Source organism: Ceratina calcarata, unplaced genomic scaffold, assembly GCF_001652005.2.
Source record: "Ceratina calcarata isolate Rehan_Ccalc_2016 unplaced genomic scaffold, ASM165200v1 scaffold62, whole genome shotgun sequence".
Taxonomy (NCBI): Eukaryota; Metazoa; Arthropoda; class Insecta; order Hymenoptera; family Apidae; genus Ceratina; species Ceratina calcarata.
The window spans coordinates 334,155-354,288 of NW_017177448.1; the positions used below are offsets into that span (position 1 = coordinate 334,155).

The 20,134-nt window shown below is 42.3% G+C and overlaps 1 protein-coding gene across 2 annotated transcripts in view; it reads right to left on the bottom strand.

Annotated features, from left to right (window-relative positions):
- The window catches only part of mdy (diacylglycerol O-acyltransferase), an 84,752-nt gene that overhangs the window by 5,123 nt on the left and 59,495 nt on the right, over positions 1 to 20,134 (bottom strand). For both annotated transcript variants that reach the window (XM_018033079.2, XM_018033080.1), the window contains exons 7-10: positions 17,793 to 17,970; positions 16,418 to 16,526; positions 7,403 to 7,447; positions 560 to 738 (exon numbers count right to left, since the gene is read on the bottom strand). In XM_018033079.2, the coding sequence (XP_017888568.1) occupies positions 560 to 738; positions 7,403 to 7,447; positions 16,418 to 16,526; positions 17,793 to 17,970 (511 nt within the window). The remainder of the gene's footprint in view (positions 1 to 559; positions 739 to 7,402; positions 7,448 to 16,417; positions 16,527 to 17,792; positions 17,971 to 20,134) is intronic.

Genomic DNA, 20,134 nt, shown 5'->3' on the forward strand with positions numbered 1-20,134 from the left:
CTATTGATGTTAGCGAAAAAATTTTACATGGAAATTGTAGATCTCGTCTTCGTCTACAAGAAAGATCTGATGCAATTTTCCCGTAAATTCAATAGTTTGGGAGTTATTGACCAAAAACGAAAATTTGGAAGAAATTGAAGGGGTACCCCTTGGAAAAATCTCGGAAAAATCGAAAATTTTTTTTTGTTGTTTATTATTAGCAATGTTCTTCCGACGTCTGATATCTTTTGAAAAAATGTGTTTCTAAAGTGCATAAACTTTTGGGATTGACTGTATAGCCAATACATCCTTAACATGCTTACAGATTACTAACATGCCACGAGATAAAATCAAACCGGAATAATTTACTATAGGCTATCGCCGGAATATAACGTGAATGCTATTTACATTTCGAATCGATACAATCTACGATCTACCCTCTTACAGTGGTATTTTTCAAGTCGGCTGCGGAGGGTGAGTAAAACCGTTTATACTATCAAAAGCTTACACAATCGGTTACACGATCGGAATTCAGCGTAACGCGTGATATGGTATGATACGTTGAATCAACGTCACTTACCGCACGGCCCACCGATGCACGGGCATGTTCCACGTCCTCCAGAAAGTATCGATGTTGTCTGCGTTCCACCAGTCGCAGTAGAAATTCCGATCGGCAAAATGCAACAGTTCACCCAACAGATTTAGGAACGAATGGAATAACAAGTAGAAGAAACATAACCAGACGAGATGATTTGGTATCTGTAACAAACATGTATAAAATTATGCACAATATGTATAAAAACATGTAACTGTACAATAGCCTGCAGGATACGCAGTTTGATAATAAAGTTCCCGGTTTGAAACTATAACACGAGTTCTAATGGTATCAAAGTTTTCCTCTTGCACATCTCTGTAAATATTTAACTGTCAGCTTCAATCGGCTATTTGTTCTATGAAAGTCCCAACAGCTATCCTAACAATAAGTTAAAGTTCATAATACTCATGAATCTCTAATCATGCATGATGTATCGAAACCATTTATAATTTAGAAAAAAATACGAAATTTATTGCAAAGATGTATCATAATCATTCGCATTCTTTTTGTACGTATAATATAAATGATGCTAATACACACCCACATCATTCCAAGAATTGTACAAAAAAAGGGATAGATCGGAAAACATTTATTGAAGAAACTAATTGAAGTAGATGAACTTTTTTTAGCGCCACCAGTAGAAGCTTTTTCACGCAACCTATCGTTTCATGCCCGTTGATCTTTGTTAGATCAAAAACGTACAACACGCTGAGCCGTATAACCGACGATATCCAATCCCCTGCCCCTTTTTGTTTCGCATCCTCCCCGATGGAGTCTCGTTCAACGCAAATTCACGTTTCTCGATATTCCATTCTCGTAGCCTTCAGGCGGCTGTACAATTTTGCGTAATTCTTAACCGGCGTTAGCGTACGCTCGCTGCAGTAGAATGGGTCGAGGAAGAACCAGCCGGAGGAAGAGAGAAGATACGATAGCGTGGCATAGTCATAGTCGTTCAGGCGTAACTATAAAAAGAACATCGTGGTCCCTTCGCATTGTAGAATACTTAAAACTACCTGTTAACGACGCAGAAGAGTAAAAAGACAACTTTTAAAAACAAGAGTTATGTACATTGGGGTCAGGGCTTCAGGACTATGTATATCTGTAATCTTAAGCTCAAGTTTACAATAAACTTCTATTATTCGTTCTACTGGTTGTCTAAAAATTGTGCATTTGCAATTATTGTACACTATCACGGAAAAGGCAGAGACAAAGAGACAAGAGGCAATCGTGACAGATCGGACAGATTCTTTCGATTCTTCCCTTCTGCTCGATCCTGGTTTGGTTTAACGGAGAATTTTGAAGTTATTTCATTTCGAATGTCGTCGCCAATTCCTTTTGTGCAGCATTCTCTCCTTTCGCCGCTTCCGGCAGCCCTTTACGCGTTCCAAAGCACTTAATAATGTTGCCAAGCACAAAGGTCAAGTCTCTTCTGCCGGCAGGCATTCGCGGCACTTTTATGAAAAGAGAGGGAGGAACGGCGCGACGTAGCGCGGCGCAGTGGCTTCCTTTACGGAAGAAGGACTGTTTCTCTCCTTTCATCAACCCCTTTCACCACTTTTCGCCATTGGTCTCTTCGTTTCCCGCGAATAGTCGCCCACGTAAAAACTTACCTCGACGTTTTAATTTCGTTTAACTTGCTGCGTGCTGCCTGTCGAAACGAGAGAAAAAAGGAGACGAAGCACGAAGGCCTCTGTTTGGTTAGAAGGAGCAGGATACGAAATCCTTGTAGAGCCGTTTGAAACAAGCCGATGATACCACAAAGGAAATAGCGCCGGGATAAACTTTGAGCTTCCTCTCCCTTTGGCCAGAGGCTATTTCAAAAACCGAATGCCTTTCACGCTCGACCGAAGCTTCCGCCGAGGGGAAAAAATCTTGACGGGTGATATGTGGCGTTACGGAGCTAGGGGACCACGCAGGAATTTGAATTTTCCTACCTTGTTTACGACCAACTTTTCTTACAGAAGTCTCGCTCTTATCATTAAGCTGTTCAAAGTTAAATTTTGTTCCCTTGCTTCTTTATATTTACACGACGTAAATTTGCGTAATGCGAGTAGAACTTTCTCATTCGTTCAAGCACTTCCTTTAATAATAAAAAAATGTAATTAAAGATAATAATATAGATCTTGTGTTTCGTGCGATCTTGTACCACGTCGAGAGTGGAGCGTGTATTTAATGAAAAGAGAATCGCTATTACTTGAAGCTTGATACTGTCAAACACATCTACTCCTCTGGCGGGATAAAACGAGCGCACTTACTTCTCGTATCAAATATTAGCGCAGCGAAGATTGTACCGTTATTAAAGCAATATTTTTTCAGCGGATCGTTCTGCGGCTCAAAAGACGGTACGTAAGATCGATTTCTGATAGGAAGGTATTCTGATATCGTACTCTCCGGTAAAAAAATAATGACAAGGTTAAATGAGCCAACCCATTGTTCTTGACGTTTGGAAACTCTGACACGACGTTCACAAACTTTGTTCAATTTTTCTCCCATTCTTGATTGTTATTCTTACATCCCACTCTTTGCACGATACCAACCTGCGCTGAATTACGTAGCATATTCGCAGGGGAGCAGAAAATAGGAAGGAAGACCAATGAGAGGTAGTGAAGATTCAGTAGAATATCAAATACAAACATAAAAATATACTAAATAAGCTGTGTAGATATGTAACGAAGTTCTTCAAACGTGAGTTACATATAAATTTTGAAAATTAGTAAATTGCTACATAAATGGAAAATATAATACCCACATCTTCACAAAGAATTTGACTACTCATGAAAAGTTATTCTTCCAAATGATGCGATTTATTTGGATCATTTATTAAACATCAAACAATTTGACAAAGAAAGGTACTGGGCAGAACCTAGTCAGATGGACACTCTGATGCAAGTCGTTGACTACTTCGGTCTCGTATTTTTACACGATCAACTAACGATACCAGGGCATATGGTTGTGTCCATATTACGTTCAGCCATCGGTAAGTACATATCGGAAATTCAATGGACCCTCTTCGGCATATTCCTGAATCCAATATGCCTGCATTATTGATGGAAATCGATCGATCGTTCGTTCCGTATATATGCATAAAGTACACATCAGAGTCTAACGCAGGACGAGTTACGAAGGTCGCTTCGAGTAAGAGCAAAAGAGCCGGCCCTCTGTGTATCAGAGTATCCCTCCTGACTCTCTGCCACCCGTCCATTCGTCTCTGTCTCGCTCTCTCGCATTCACCTCTGACCCTTCTTTTTTTTCGTCAGAGGGGTCCGCCGCCGCGCGTCAAAGAGATTTCGAAACGAGCGACGAGTGGACCGAGCGAAGAGACGTGCTCGTATAAAGCAGATCGATCTAAGAAAACGACCTCGTTGGCAGCGAACTGCAGGAAAATTGCGTTTCCCCATTACGACGAGATTAAAGTCTACATTGCAGTTTCGGCCACCCTCCCCTTCCGGTTCGGCCTCTTCTTCAACGTTCGCCGCGTCGCGTCGTCCTCTGTCTTGGAAGTTCAGCCGAGGTTCGTATATAAGAACCGCAATTAACCGGCGGCGGTCACAGTTTGCGGTCGATGCGACCAGCCTCGCAGTTATTTGCGGTGTAAACGAAATAAGGATTCGCAGTGCGAGCCCTGTGTATTCCCGAGTTGTTCCTCCCTCCACCCACTGGTTTCCTTCCCCAGAGATTCTTTTATTTCCAGGGCTCTCTCCCCTTCGCCGCCGATTTCGCCGCTCAATCAGCAAACAATTATTTTTCCCGCTTGGAGTCTCCCCCAACCCCACGAGAAGTGGGAAACAGGAGGGGAACAAAAGAGACATTTCAAGAATGAGCAATACTTCTCGCAGCGTGACTTATGAGATTGGAAGTGGAGTTTTCATTGCGTTCGTCTCGGTAAAACTCAGACTCTCATTGTCAGACCGAGCCATTTTCCCAACTAAAACTGGCATCGACATCGTTCTTTTGTTATTAAAGCGATTATTACCGATCCATTGTATCTTCCTCGTTCCTATTACGTGCTTAAAATTCTTCAATAAAAAGTTGAAGCCATTTACGAGTGGGAGGAGTAACATTTTTTATTCTTCCTAGTGAGACACAGATAGGCAAATAGGTACAGAGAGAGAGAGAGAGGGAGAAGCATTTAATGGATTTTTAAGCATTTAAAGCATTCCATGAGATGGCAGGGGAGCCAAACTGTTATTTGCATGACGAACCGCAGACGTCGATAATTAATGATGCGATGAGTCCAATTAACTGTTGCCCGACAAAAAATTGTTAACGAAGCTCGCTGATGCGTGACTTTACAGGTAGAGCGGTTGAGGGCAAGCTGATGTGAACGCTATAATCGTGAACAACCAACAACACGTTCGACAGCGAAAGAGGCGCTATTATACACGCTCCAGGAGGACGGTTCGCGGTAGTCGCTTTGGGACCAAGTCATATAATTGAATTCGGTTCACCGAGTACGACTCACTGATCGAAACACTACGGCTGGCTAGTTTCGATCTGGAGCATTCGGACTAACGAGAGAATAACGAGCACGAGTAACGACGATCGAATGAAACCATACCCTCGGTTCCAACGGACCTGCGATGCTGGACTGCCTTCAATATAACGTCGAAGACGCCAGTAAATATACAGAATGATTCTTTCGTGAGGGGCGATTGGATTCGTAATGTTATTTGCACTGAACTTAGAAAATGAAAGATGTGAGCAATGTGTATACTATAAGAAACACTCTAAAAAAAATTTGGAATACAAGGAATTTTTAATCTCAATAAAAGAAAATATTTCAGGGAAGACGTATTAAATTCCTTTAAGAATTGTTAGTAGTAGAACAATGGCGATTACTTTAGAAGAATCACCCTGTACACTAGGCATTACCTTACCTTATCAGTGTACTTTTTCTCATCTGTCCCTTCCTGAAGCTAAGAAATGGATATACTATGTGCATATTGTTTTTTACGAGTCAGTTGATCTTTTAGTTAGTGAACGTTTACGATTCGATTGACCTGCCAACCATAAATAAGAAGGCTCATGTAAAAATGCGAACATTTTACCGGCACTCGGATTAGAAATTCTCTCACTCATTCTCGTCAAAAATTCCTTACATGTATAGACACCTTTTTTTTTTGTCTAAATGTAGATTCCACGCTGAAACAAACTTCGTTGCAAAGTTCGAAAACCCATTTTTTTTTATTATCCTTCCATTGATTCCCTCTATTCCCTGGATTTTACACGCAAGCCCTGGCTTTACCATATGCGAACAACAACGTCCCGCGGTATTACATGTTATTATACGAAATTAATCTGGGAGAGGTATGAGGTCTCTGCCGTTGATACGTCGTCCCTTTTGGTATATGCGAGTATTTTACGTACCGTTTCGACAATGGGGTAGGTTAAGCGAAATTCTATGCATCGTTATCGCTGCACATTCGAAGTGAAAATTTTAATTAATACAGCGAGAGCCACACACGGAGTAGAATTGTGAGAATGAGAGAAAGGGCGAAACCATTGGCTGCGGCTTTAATGGTATCCGCAAATGTTACGTGTCAAATTATGAAACTATGTTTTCTCGGTGAGTTTACGTTGCCGCGCTCGGTTATAGAATAACATGGTTACTTCTCGCTCGAAATCCGATAAAATCCATACATACGGAAGACGACGACAAAGCCTCCGGCTCTTTGCAGAACAAACGACGCTCCAGAAAGATCCTGTTCCACTCCGCGACTATACTTCGTACACTATGACGCTTCGCTGCACTATACTGTTAATAGTCTAACGACAAAGAATACTAGAGACGAATTGGGGAAGCAAGCTTGCAGAACTTATCGCGGAATGCGTTTTGAACGCGTTCAAATATCATGGTATGACGAGGATTTTACAATATACATATATTGCCTTACGTGACGAGACTCGAGGTTTAAGATCCAATCAGGAAACACCGAGTTTGTAAGAGAATTATACGCGCCGCGTCGTCGCGAGTTCCTATGTTGCCTTCCACTTCCGGAATCGACGAGGAAATCCTGCGAGTGAACATTGCGTCGCCTCCAGGTCGACCGAGGAAAGAATATCTTATTACGAGGGGGAACAGCTCTCTTGGCCTCTCTTCACTCGCTCGATTATATCGAGCGCCGACAAAAGTTGCAAGAGAGAGTGCTCCGCTGCGCGACTTGTGCGACGGTATGATTCGAGCGGAAACGTTCGACGGTCCGGCGCGGGACGGAAAAGTTGAATCGTGAATTCATACGTTTCGGGGAAAGTTTCTATCCCGGGTAGGTAGATGTGCATTGTAACGGCTATACCCGCGCGTCACGCTTTGCCGGATCAAAACTAAAACATTTCGCGTGTCTATCGGCGCGAGAGATTTGCGACCGAAGCTATATTAAACGGGACTCACTTATCGGCGACACGGTTTCAGGCGAAGTTGGAGTTCGAACGACGCGACGCCTATCTCACGGGGACACGAATTCGCGGATACAACGAAAAGGAGATTGAATTCGCAAATATTGCTTCGAGGCTTTGCACCTAAGAGGATGCCGAACGATTCCAACGGATTTCTGTGGGGAACGCAGCTGGAATAATGTTTTACACGGACGTGTACTCTGCCGAGAGAAAGCACAGAACGTCGCTGATTTCCGTGTTTGCAGTTTAACAAAATGAGTTATTTAAATGAAAACGTTTTCCGCTGTTTTTCCATGAATATAAATTAAATTTCGCACAATGAAAAATGCCGGATTATCGCGGAGTTAATTTCGGTTTAATAACTCAAGCGGTCTGTGTACCGTCTACTTGCAGCGCTTGGTAGTTTGTACGGGTTTTCGATTGGGTTATACTCACGGCCAATTTCAGCATACGCTCCGAGGCCTTCGCTACGTCCATGTTCTGAAAAATAAACGAAGTTCGATTATTAATCCGAAGAACATCGCGTAAGCGGTAAATACGGAATTAAAAGTTGTAGGAGCCACGAGCGAAAGGGATCCCGATGAAACAAAGGGTACGAAACGAAAGTTCGTAATTGGACTCGAACCGTAGGCAGAGTGGCAGGATTCGCCAGTTCGCGTGGAAATTTTTGCATAATGACTACGACGCACGAGGGGCGGTAATTAAAACGTCGGAATAATAAATTCTAGATCAACCTTCTTGCGCGTTCACCGATGTAAGTACGAACGCACAATTTCGAGGAATTAAAAAAAATTGTGCGAGTACTGCCTAATGTTCGGAAAATATCGGAACAACTATTTGTCACAGGTTTGCGAAGGATAGAGAGAATGGAATAAAAATAAATCATTGCAGGATATTTTATGTATTTTCACACGGTACTGCCTTTTCCCTCTATTTTTTTTTAAAAAACAAGATCACACATTTATTTAAAGAACACATGAAATAAATATAGATACACGGCTGTTGTAGCTACTGGTATTTATATTTATTTATTGCTGTGTAAATAATCCAATCATATTCTCGAAATCTGCCACGTTCCATTCCGTGCTCGATGCCAGTTCCAATGAAAATATAATGCCTTTAATATTTTCCCTTCGTGAACTACGTCATGCACTGTTGACCAACGTAATTGCAAATAATACAGAGAAATGTCGTTATGAGAGCTTTACTTTTGCCTATTGTAAACAATTCAACCAGTACGTCTTACCGAACAATTCTTAACTTCTTTTTATAAATGCACCATTTTTAATAATGTGGATCTCAAGATTTCTCAACATGCGTACATTTAAAAATAAATAAAAAGCAAAAGAACAGTAGTTGTCAACAGCCGCGTCTAAAATTATACACCGTGATCATTTGTTAAGAGTAACGATAGTAATTTGCATAAAGGGTATGCAAATGTGCGCCGATTAAAACGGGAATTGATAAACCGAATGGAGTGCACGAAGTTTCATAGATTAACAGCGCAGTTGGTTTGGTAGCCGGGTGCGGGATGAGTGGCTCGCGGTCGCTGGAAAGTATCCTCTTATTCCCCTATACTCGAGAACGTCGAAGGAGCTTCTCCCAGCAATGGAATTGATATTTCGTGCGGTGTACTAATTGAATACAGGGGAAGGAAACCACCCCTCCGGCGTTTCGCTTAAGTGGCGGTTGTCGAGGTCCCTCCAAACGCAACGACACAACACGAGAACCCAGTGTGCTTATACATACATATACCCGAGCTTACAAATAAATATCTAAAGAGGCTTCTGTCGATTTCAATACGCCATTTCAACGCACGAGTGTGTATATAACTAGTACGTAAATTCACGAATAAAACCTCGGTTCCATAATTTTTGGATTTTGAAGCAGGACGCGAAATACGCGAATTTGCGCAGCGCATTTTTTTTTCTTCGAACGATGCAAACGCACAAACTTTTGGAAATGCTCTAACTCACGCGGATTTTCGTACGATTGCAACGGGGACGTAATTCAATTACACTTTGGAGACGGCAGTTCCGTAGATGTTTCGCAGATTAAAATGAAACTATACATATACACGCACGAATGTGCACGTGTATTTATAAGCACCCCAGGAATCGTAATTACTGAGCTTGATGCATGCCCGTTATAAAATTGGAATATAATATTCTGATTTGAAAAATGCTGGGAAACTAACTTTTGAATAATAATTGTCTCCAGTCGACGCATTTAGCAAAAGTTACGTGAGTATTGCAAATAACATTTTATAGAAGTATTACGAATCTAATGGAGGATGAAGAAATCGCCATATTTTATAATCTCGACAAATTACGGTCGTTGTCCATGAAATGAATCACGAGACCTTTCTCCTTTCTACTTCTCGCCTGGTACTGTGCTCTTAAGTTTTCATCCTTTGTGCGTCTTCTTCCTAATTCATCTCAGGCCGCGCAACAGGACATCGCATTCCTCGACATAATTAATTACCGTGGTGTAAAGCTTCCTGCTAACATCACTCCAGTTAGTACCCTTTGACCCTAAATGGGACTAAGGGTTTCCTCAACAATCCGCTTTAAAATCCTCCTTACCCTTACAATCCGTTCACAAAGAAATTCGCCAGGAGAAGGAAAAAAGAGAATCACGTTTATGCCCGGCCACACGGTCAATTCGAGAAACGAAAAAGAACTTGTTGAACTTGTTCGAAAAGTGGACGGAATTTCAAGCGATCACGTTTTTATTTTCCAGTTGGCTCGGGACGTAGCGCAAATGAATGGCGGCTGTTCGGAGTCCGCTGCTGTACAGAAGGGGAAAGTGCAGAAGCAACCGGAGTGAAAATAAAAGCAGGATATATCGTGGATTCTCTCGGTGGCTGCGGGGTTAGCCGGCAGAGTTTAAACCATCTCACGTAGGTGACAGTGCACGCCGAGTTCATTCTTCGCCGTCTTCTCTCTCCGGTTTCTATTCGTCCGCTCCTCGGTCGCGCGCGCGAGTAAGATCGATCGGTCTCCGGCCGGATCAAAGGCCAGAAACCTTCGCGGAAGAAGCCTTAGCGGACAAAGGGTTATAATAAGCCGTCTCGAGCGAGAACGCGGACGCTCTCCAAGCGCTGTTCTCTGGAGCAGTCGTAACTTGAACCCACGAGCGACACGCGGCGACGTTGTCTATGTCGCTGAAACTGAATACCGTTCTCGTAGAATGGAATACGACGAATTCTTTTTGTATTTGGTAAGCGGAAGCGGAATAAGCGCCTCCTCGGACTTGGGCGAAAGAACGGGAAGAAGGAAAGGAAACGGATAAACAGAAAATAGGGCAAAGGCAACGAACATCCTCGCGCCAACGCACTATCGTTTCCTTCTTTCGACATCGTTTCAATTAGCGACCAGAGATTTACGACTCTGCATTCATGAACATCTTGTTACGACTGTTCTCAAGATTCACCGGCCTCGAATTGAATTTCCAAACGAGCTAGCAATGGTGAACCAACTGAAGCTAAAACTTCGTTCTATTTCTCTGTCCGTGTGTGTGTGTGTGTTGCACGTATATCCTCCCTTCATCTCGTTCCGTCACTCGTGGCAGAAAAATTAGGAGTAATTTCTAAAGAAGGATCATAGCACATCTGATGTCCGTCTTAGCGATGACGTGGAAAAATTTTCCTCTATATCTCATCTCTCGTTAAATCAATTCTGCCGACTGCTGTCATTATTAAACGTCATAAGCGACGTAAGAGGCAAGGAAAAGATCGACGAGTACGATACATCTTTGGACAACTACGGACCTATCCCCTTTTATTGAATTCCCGACGTGGTACAAAAGAAAAAAAATCTAAGAGTTGTGTCTATCAGTTTCGCGACACCGTTATCAGACGATAACTATATTAAAACAGAAATGTCGATATCGATGTTATCCTACTGTCGATGTTTAGTTACGTTTTAATATTTCCATCCATCGTTGTTTGATATTTAACGTGAAAGGAATATTCATGAAAGTCCGTTAACGATCGACCGAGCAGAAGCTCAATTTCCGGTACGAGGCACGGAAAAATAGCGTCGAGTCGACAAAGTGAGACAGTCAGTTACTTTCTGGCGCGGTGCAGCCGCCAAGACTGAAATTATCAAGAATACCGCACCGTTCAAAATAATAATCTTGACCATTATCTGAACACGGGTATCGGCTTTTCAACTTCGACGAGTGGTAATAATGTATTTCTACTTGTCGTGAAATACACCCTGCGCTATCGTTTTTTCCTTAGATGGAACCGGACAAACATCCAATGTACTGCAAATTTCTTTTAGATGACAACGTTCGTCGGAATCCTCCCTCTCAAGACCGACAAGGGGAAATAAAGACGAAGAAGAACTATGGGACAAAAATAAAAACATTACTTGAAAGCTAGCAACGTGCAGAAAAGTTGGTCATGATCCTTTTTTCCTCTCCCCGTCGCTTGACTGCTCGTTGACCCGTGTGCATTCACGGCCTCTGGAAAAGATTCCGTACAATAGCGAGAAAAAAAGGAGGTGGAAGGAGTTCACGAGCATTCACGATGGGAAATCGATACGATATTTCATCCGTTTCGCCGTCAACGGCTTCGAAGGTGCGAGCAGCCAAGTTGCAGAGACTGCACCCACACACCGGTGGTTCACCACTCGTGCTCCTCCCTCAAGCTATGGTGCACCCTCTAGCACCCTCGAAAATCCTTTAAACGTTCATCCCTTTAAGGAGTAGCACGTCGTCGAGCCGATAAGCCGACGCTCGATGCGACCCCACTGTCACCTTTCGATCGGTCGATTGCCCTGCAGTGTGAAGTCATCCGTGTGTCGGATCGCCATGAAAGATAGGCGAAACGTGTTGCCGGCCATTTGCATTTCATCGACGGGAGCAAATTTTCAACGACCTATCACCTGAATTAGTATCGTTTCTCCATAGCGATGCAGTCAACTATTAAGTCTTTATAAATTGTCCAAGATTTTCTACGAACATCAGATTTTTATCTCTTACCGAAAACTTAAACACACGAAGATAGAAATCTAACATTTAAACAAATTTCGAAAACTGATATGAATTCTATATGAGTAAAATTCTGGAACAAAAGAATTAATATCTCGATAACTTGGTAACGCGAACCAGAATCTAATGAATGATAATACTCTCATTAACGTCTAAAATAATTGATCAATAGACACGTACGCGAAACCAGCCAGTATGGAATATAAGTGCAGCGTAATTTCGATAGCATGTAATACTAGAGTACACGGGAGTAATTAATTGAAATAAAATTTGCGTATAGGGAGGCTATCTAAAAGACAAGACGAGGTGTTAACACCTCGGGGATGTTGCGAACGGGAAGTTTATTAATGGACGCTCGTTTGGTGGTTAGGCATTAATTAATGATAACAAGTTCGTCGATGCTGCTAATAAGTATAACGGCAAGTTTAACTCTGGTTTCGGTACTGTGTTTACTCTCTTTTACAGTTCCCTATTCACTGATTCATTGATGAAGTTTCGCATAGGATAAGTAATGAAATATTAATTGAAACATAGTCGCTAGTTCCCTAAAGCTTCTTAAGATTAAAACGTGTATGATGATTAATGATTAGGTAAAAATTTGATACGAAATAATGAATACCAAGATAAAAAATTGAGTAGAAAAGCTTGAGAAATTATACAGAATATACCTGTTCGAGAAAAGATGACTGAACAGAATTTTAAGTGGAGTCCAAGTTATTACGCAGGCCTCGGGATAATATAAAGACCGTAAAAAAGGGGAGCAACGTAGATAAATCGCACGCACACAGATAATCTTAAAATTCCACTTAAATAAAAGTTGTTTCAAACACGATGATCGTGAAAAAGAGTAACATTTATAAATACCGATAAATTCAAGAACTTCTCCAATATTTTAACAAGCAAACTTCGAGCAAACGCTTCCTACAGTTTCGAGCCACGCATAATGTTTTCCTTTTCCGCGAATGCAAAGCGAACCCTAAATGGAAGCGCTTAAACAACGAGAAGCGGACACTTTGATCGTCGAACTTAGTAACAACGGAGCGTTGGCAGAGGTAACCAGAACTTGCGCATTCACGATTAGATGGCTCCCGCCGTTTTCTCATACCCCGTTTCAGCTACTCATCGATTATTACGCGTCTCTGTACCGCCAAATTCTAGACGGAAATGTAAGCGGCAATGGCATTTGCTAAGAGATTTTGCGTCAATCGCACGAAGAAAGGATTCGATTTTCAGTCGCGGACAAATTGCTTCTACACGATCAGACTGAAAAATCCGGATCATAGCCAGACTTATAAGAAAATTACTCACGAGGACATAGAAATAATTGAACTTGGACATAACAAGCTAAACAACCAGAAATTGTTCAAGACCTAGTATGTCTCGTTGGTTTATGAAAGGAACCGTGTATCGATATCGATCAAACGTGAAGTAATTACCGTGCAAAGTGCACGGGAGTTAATTCCGGAGTGGCACAAGTTCTTTCTCTATCCATTTCCACATCGTCCGCCCCGTCATTTTCTCTATCTTCGATCGCATGCTGATCCCCACTCGTATTCTATGCCTCCTTTCTCCCTCTCTCTTTCTTGCCTCTTTTTCTCTCACTTTTTCTCTTCAGCTACCTAGCCGTGCCTTTCTAGCGGACAAATTGGATTCGATAATTGCGAATCACGATGGCAGAGACGACAGTCACGTCGCTGATCGGCCGGCCAGTTGGCAAGGGAAAATGTCTCCGTCTTTCGATCTACTTCGCGATGGTCTATCACTGTCGCGAGAACCCCGACACCCGGAGTGGGAACAGGGTAGAGGGAAGGGAGGACAACGAGAAGAAATCGATTTCGTGGATATTGCTTTCCTCCGTGCGAAAGGCCGCCAATGAATCGCGTGCATCCGCGGGAATTGATAACTGCACCCGCTACCCGTCGCATTGTAATTACGCTCGCCTCTGTCCCCGACCAACCTCTTCGTCTTTCGTTTTTGCTGGCGACAACACGCCCCTCGCGCTCTGACGCTTTTGCAACGACCACCCATTCACTTCTGATAGACTATATTGTCTTCTCGTTTCGCAGATGAAGAAATTGTATATTAAAGGAAAGTTACAGTCATTTTTCTTCACACAAGAGAATAACTATAGTATTCAGATATTATAACTACGAAATATTTTGATTTTTGGACATGTCCAAGATGCCAAGAACATTTTCTATTGAATTCAAATTAAAAATAAGAATTAACATGGAATATGCATCAAATATAAATGAAATAGTCGGAAGAACATGATTTATTTATTAAAAATTCCATTTCAACTGTTTTATAATTAACAAAAAAGGATAATAAAATTCCATTTAACATTCGTTAATAAATTCGGAGAGATCGCTGCATAATACAAAAGCTATTAGTGCATTTGAAGAACTATTTAAATTTTGATTTATGAAAAATCTGTCTGAAATATATATCTAGTTGTCTGCTTATCTACCTTTCTACTAATTCCCATTGTTAATTCCTATCGTGAGGAAGCTTTCATTCCATATAAGTATCGCTGGCAGCACAAACCGATGAAAACAAAAGGATCATGAAAATTTCCAGCTTTTCACATTGCCGGTACACGGACAGGAGTCGACTACATTACACGGTTATCTATGGATATAGGTGGTAAACCGCGGATGTCCGGCGCGGATCAGCCGTGGTTAAAACTGTCCGCGTAAAAGGATCCATTTAAATCCACGAAGCCGGGCGCACGCGGGCGCGGGAAATTTCTGCCACCGGTGCACAGCTGACAGCGGAACTATTCATCCCCTCGTTAACGAACAATCAAAACCGCAACGTGGTCGGATTTTTTCAATTAATGTCACAGAATTAAATGAATAAACGTCAGATTGTTAATTACTTCCTCTGAAACGAAATGTAAATGAACTGTGGATCGTCTACGATTCAACCGCTAAACCGATGGTAAGGAATTACGCGTAACGACCGAAGAAGGAAAACGGGAAGGGAGAAAAGAAGATCAAATTACAGGAAACTAGGTAAGGTGTGAAAATAAAAATCAGAGGAAGATGGCTGGAAGTAACGTCGTTGCTACATCCAATTCCCTCTCTCAGGTAACGCTAATTTCACGTGTACGCGAAATTGCAGTCAACTCATTAAGCGCACGACATCAACGTTGTCTTTATAGCGGCAGCCACTTCGTGTCCGGCAAACAACAGATGAAAAACAATTTCGCGACATTTCCGCTTTTACCCCCTTTCTAGAAAGTTAATACGTGCGTGGTTTACCGTCACGTATGGAAATTATGTAGGTAAATCGGAACTTTCTGACGTACTGTACTGATTTGCTGACGATGCAAATACGCAGGCACGAACAACGTAACTCATACATACGATAACGATTAAACGTGAAATTAAGTCGATTCATCGACGGAAATAAAGAAGTTTAATTACGAGTTTGTGATCTCAGGTTTTAACTTCCGGCTTCCAAAAATTCTAAAATGGAAATACTCTAAAACATTATAAATAATCGACTCAATTATAATCAGACAACAATGTCACTGCATATTTAAGTTCCCTCTTACTCTGACATCATTTAGCCTTGGCCAATGGTACTGAGCCTGTTAAAAGATACAATTGTAAGCATTCTATGAGGTAGATTTCGTCCAAATTGTCCGGCAAGCTTCTCCATGATATTTACAATTCGAGCCTATGATTACAGGCAACTTGTGTCGCATGACAGCGACACGTGGGATACATATCTCTAGGGTGTACGACCATGCTTCCTAATAAATGATCCAACCTGTCAAATGTAACCAGAAAAGGGGAAACAAGGAGGCGCGCTTAACGGTCCGGCAAGATAAAAACTGATGGGTCGTCAGAGCCGTTATTGTACGGCGTGCGTAGGAACACATCATTACCGGGGGAGTGCGCGAGGATTTTCTGGCACCGAACAGACTAGGGTTGGTGCGAGAGGCTGGTAGGGACAGGTTGGGATCGGTCGACCATATATTTGTGCGTACCGTAGTTAGCAGTTGGGGAATTACGAGAAAGATTGATCGTACCTATTTGCCGAAACCAAATTACACTTCTGTTCACCCGTTCTCTCTATCTTAGAAGCCATTCCCTGTTACCGCTGGCTAGTCTCTCGGACTTATTTATGACCGCCGCTATAAATAATTAGCTCCCTTAATAACGCTTGCGATATACGTCGATATATCGGACATAGATTATTATTTATTTCAACCCGGAATAAAAGGGGATAAACGCGTGATGCATGGCGCCGCGATATAACCAACGACATCGCCATCGGAGGCCTTCGAATGAACGGGCAGAAAAAAGAGAAGAATTGTTTTCTATGATGTACGGGGAAGGTTCAAAGACACCCCCTGTTCATAAAGCCGTAATGAGATTTTCCCATCGTGCCGTTGTAGAGGGATTTCATTGGCGGAAGAGTAAATGAAACACTTACGCTAAATGGTACCAGCGAGTTCTTCACGGACGGGACCATCCATTGTTGGAACAGCGACATGACCACTTGGCAGCCGACTACCACCTCCACGATTCGTTTGATCAGGAATCTGCACAGATTAATCGAACAGAGAACGATGGTCTGCAGTTAAATGAAATTGATTTACTTCCAATCAATTATCTTGTTTGAATATTAGAAAAATTTTAAAAGATTTATCAAATTTACTAGTTTATGAAACATCAAAATACACTTTCCCATTTCCATTGCACGCTATACATATAAATAAAATGTATGCCATTCAACCGCTTAGTCCATGTCATACGTCTAACGGAATATAATACGTTACGTACGTCATATCGTATGCGATATATTAGTCGCGTCGGTTAAATTTCTCTTATCATGCACACTCCATATACGTTACGAAAATTCAGGAAGCTTTGCCGGGAAATCCAAAAATATGACTCGAGAGAAGGAATCGCGCGATATGACGTTTCTTTCTCTGTCGCAATCCGTCCCGGGGATTTTCGTGGGCCAACAACTGCCGGTGGCAAGAAATGTCCGCCAGCGCGAGACTCGCTCCTCTTTTCCCGATGCACTCCACCGCTCGAACTGCCGCGCGCGGCTATATACATCGCCAAAATGCGACCGCGCAAAACGGAGGAAAGTGTTCCACGAAAATCTCTGGGATCCCGGATACAATCGGAAGTACCAGGCCGGAAGCACCGAAAGGAATACATCAACTTGGTTCCCAGAGATCCCGTCCAAACGTACCCTCCTCTTTATTTTCTCAACAATAGCCCACTTAAATCTAATTTCGCGAATACTCCCGCGCTAGCCAACTTTGCCTTCTTTCCTCGTACATTCGTCTCTTCCCTAAAAGGAAGGCTACGAAGGAAGGGGGAAAACTTTTTCGGGAAATGTCCTACATGAACACAATTCAGGTTCGCAGAAGAATATATATATACCTTTCGAGAGATTAAAACTAAGAGCCACGTTAAATCCCATCCTATTACTTCGCAAAGTTTACTTTTTTTAACCAACTCTATTTGACAGTTTTTATTGCGCCGCATCGATGTTATGAAACAGTTAGCCAGATATTTATAAAGATAACATAATTACCGTATGAGCTTGTTTTACATTCTGCGATAAAAATTAGAGGTCGGAAATCGAATTTTATTGAGTTAATAAATACCAACTTATAATTGGATACTCAATATTCAATTTATACATTTCTAAAATATTCCTGATCTTACCCTTTAGGCAACATATCTGTAATTATAAATATTGCAAAATATTCCTGATCTTACCCTAATTTAGGCAACATATCTGCAATTATAAATATATTAACTGGAAAAAACTAATTATTAATGTTTACCTTTTCCGAATTCTTTGCGTCCTAGGAAAATTCAGTTCGTAGCAGAGGGTCGGCGCCAGGATGAAGTAGTAAAGATCACGAAGGTTTAAGTTATCCGGATATTGCACCAAGGCCGTGCCAAGCCCGTCTGCCTCGGTGGAGTCGTCGACCTCCACGCTGTTCTGCTTTACGTTGGAAGCTGCAACAACGAATCGTATCGTATCCGCGTTAGACTAGAGGGAGAAAAAAAACAGATTGCTACGATGAATCACATACCCACGGCTGGCGAGCAACAGGAATTTCGCGAACCTTTCAACGAGCTCGCGTTGCGTTTTGCGACTGGAAGAGCAAAAGAGGAAAGAAACAGAAAAAGTAAGAGGAAAGTGAAAGCTCCAATGGGGAATTTGATGAAAACGTAGCCGGGAACTTACTTCGGCGTGCTCGAGAATCATACTGAGCCTCCCCAAGGACCAGCTCGGAGTCCTGTGGTTTAATCTTTTCAAGAAAAATTGTCAAGTATTTAAACATAAAATCTCTTGTATAAAATAAATCACCTCCGTTATGATCGTTATTAAGTAATATCGGATTATGGAGCAAGAACATTTCAGAATAGGAACTAGGAGAATATTTTGGCAAAAAGTTCTCGTTGTTCGAATTGGAAGCGAGATCTGATTCTCATCTATGCGTCTAATCCCCTGCCAGGAATAGCTAACTGATAGAATCCTCTCATTTATCCAAATCCGAAGGGATAATCCAATCTGGAATTCAAATAAGCTCGCTGTTACCGTGAGAGCCGTAGAACAGGTCGATCACGGTCCCATCTGAATCGTCGCGACGCGACGCGTCGGTTCGACGTTCAACGCACGACGTGGCACCCGCGAACGTCGTCGTCGAGACGACAACGGATGTTCGAGCTACGCCTGGCCACGTTCCATGAGCCGCGAGCCCTCCAGTAATAAGCGCCGAAGAATTCGACCAAATTAAATTCCTGCTGCCTCTTTTTCGTTCGCTCCTCGTTTCAAGTACGTCGACCTTTTCCCTTATCTTTCTCACGATTGCTGCTTCACTTATTCCCTCGTCGTAGTATTTTTTCATCGTGTCCTGCTGTTTGGCACTCAATACCGGGCAACGTGGAATTTTCCGTTCCGCGTTCATAGCCGTCGTGTGAGTTAATAATACCCAGTCGTGGGACATTCGTGAGGATTCCGTATAAGCAATGCTGCCGTAGAGACGTGTCACGAATTCTTAATATTTGGCCTTTGTCTCCTAACGTGATTACTTAATTTATTTATACTGAATGCCTGCGCGTTCTACGGACGCGTATTTCACGTTCTAAATATGTTCATCCGGTTAAATATGTGTACATCTGTTCAGACCTCAAAGTGAATCCAAGGCACCTCGTACCTGCACCTACTGCAGCTTTCAGATCGTATACGAAGGAACAGGTACGAGAAATTTGAAAGGTGATACGGCAGTTGAAGGAAAACGTCGTTCCGAGGACAACGTCCATCGATTGGGAACTGTCCGAAGGCTAATAAATCACGAGCGTTTCGAGGATCCGACTGAAAACACCTTCAGTTTATCGGGCAAATAAATTTCCAGAATTAGATCTCCATGTCGTCGGGAAATTGTGGCCAACTGGTATCGAGGCAGTCGAGGGGGTCTGTTAGGCTCGGTTCGCACTGTTCCAGGAAATTTACGAGTCCGCCGGATTGCCTTGTCGAAGATTGCAGCCAATCCTATCGGTCGGAAAGCTTCGTCTCTTGTACCGTTCAAGCTTAATTTGTGAGATTTCTTGTTCGCTTTGCGATCCTTCCGTTCGATCGTTTGCCCGGCTTCGTTTTGCTCCTTTCCTTGGTTACGTGCTATTCCTTCTTTTAACTATAATCTGTCTAGCTTCCACCTATCTTTTTCATTATATTATTTATTACGATACAAAAAATCGTCTGTTATTTAAACTGCAAAACTTCAGCGTCGAGAAATTTCATATAATTTTCATATAATTTCGAAGAATTTCATATATGATTCGGCTTTTGCACAAAAGCAGGATATTGGAGAAAATAAAAAATTACTACTCTGAACTAAAGCCCTGATCCGGTAGCATCTCTCTCGAAACTATTCTAGATACAGGAGGCAAAGGGATGCGATCTCGGCGGGTTCGCGGCTCTTACGAGCGCTGCGAAGCTCGTGATACCGACGCGTAAGAAGATTTCAGACACGTAGGTACTTCCGCGAACCCGTGGCATGAAAGGTTGGACATCAACGGGGTAATAAATTAAAGGGAAATTCGTCCACCAGTGGCATTAATACTCTCGGTTCGTGAAACACGTTCAACGTTGCTTAAGTATTCAAAACCGTGAGAG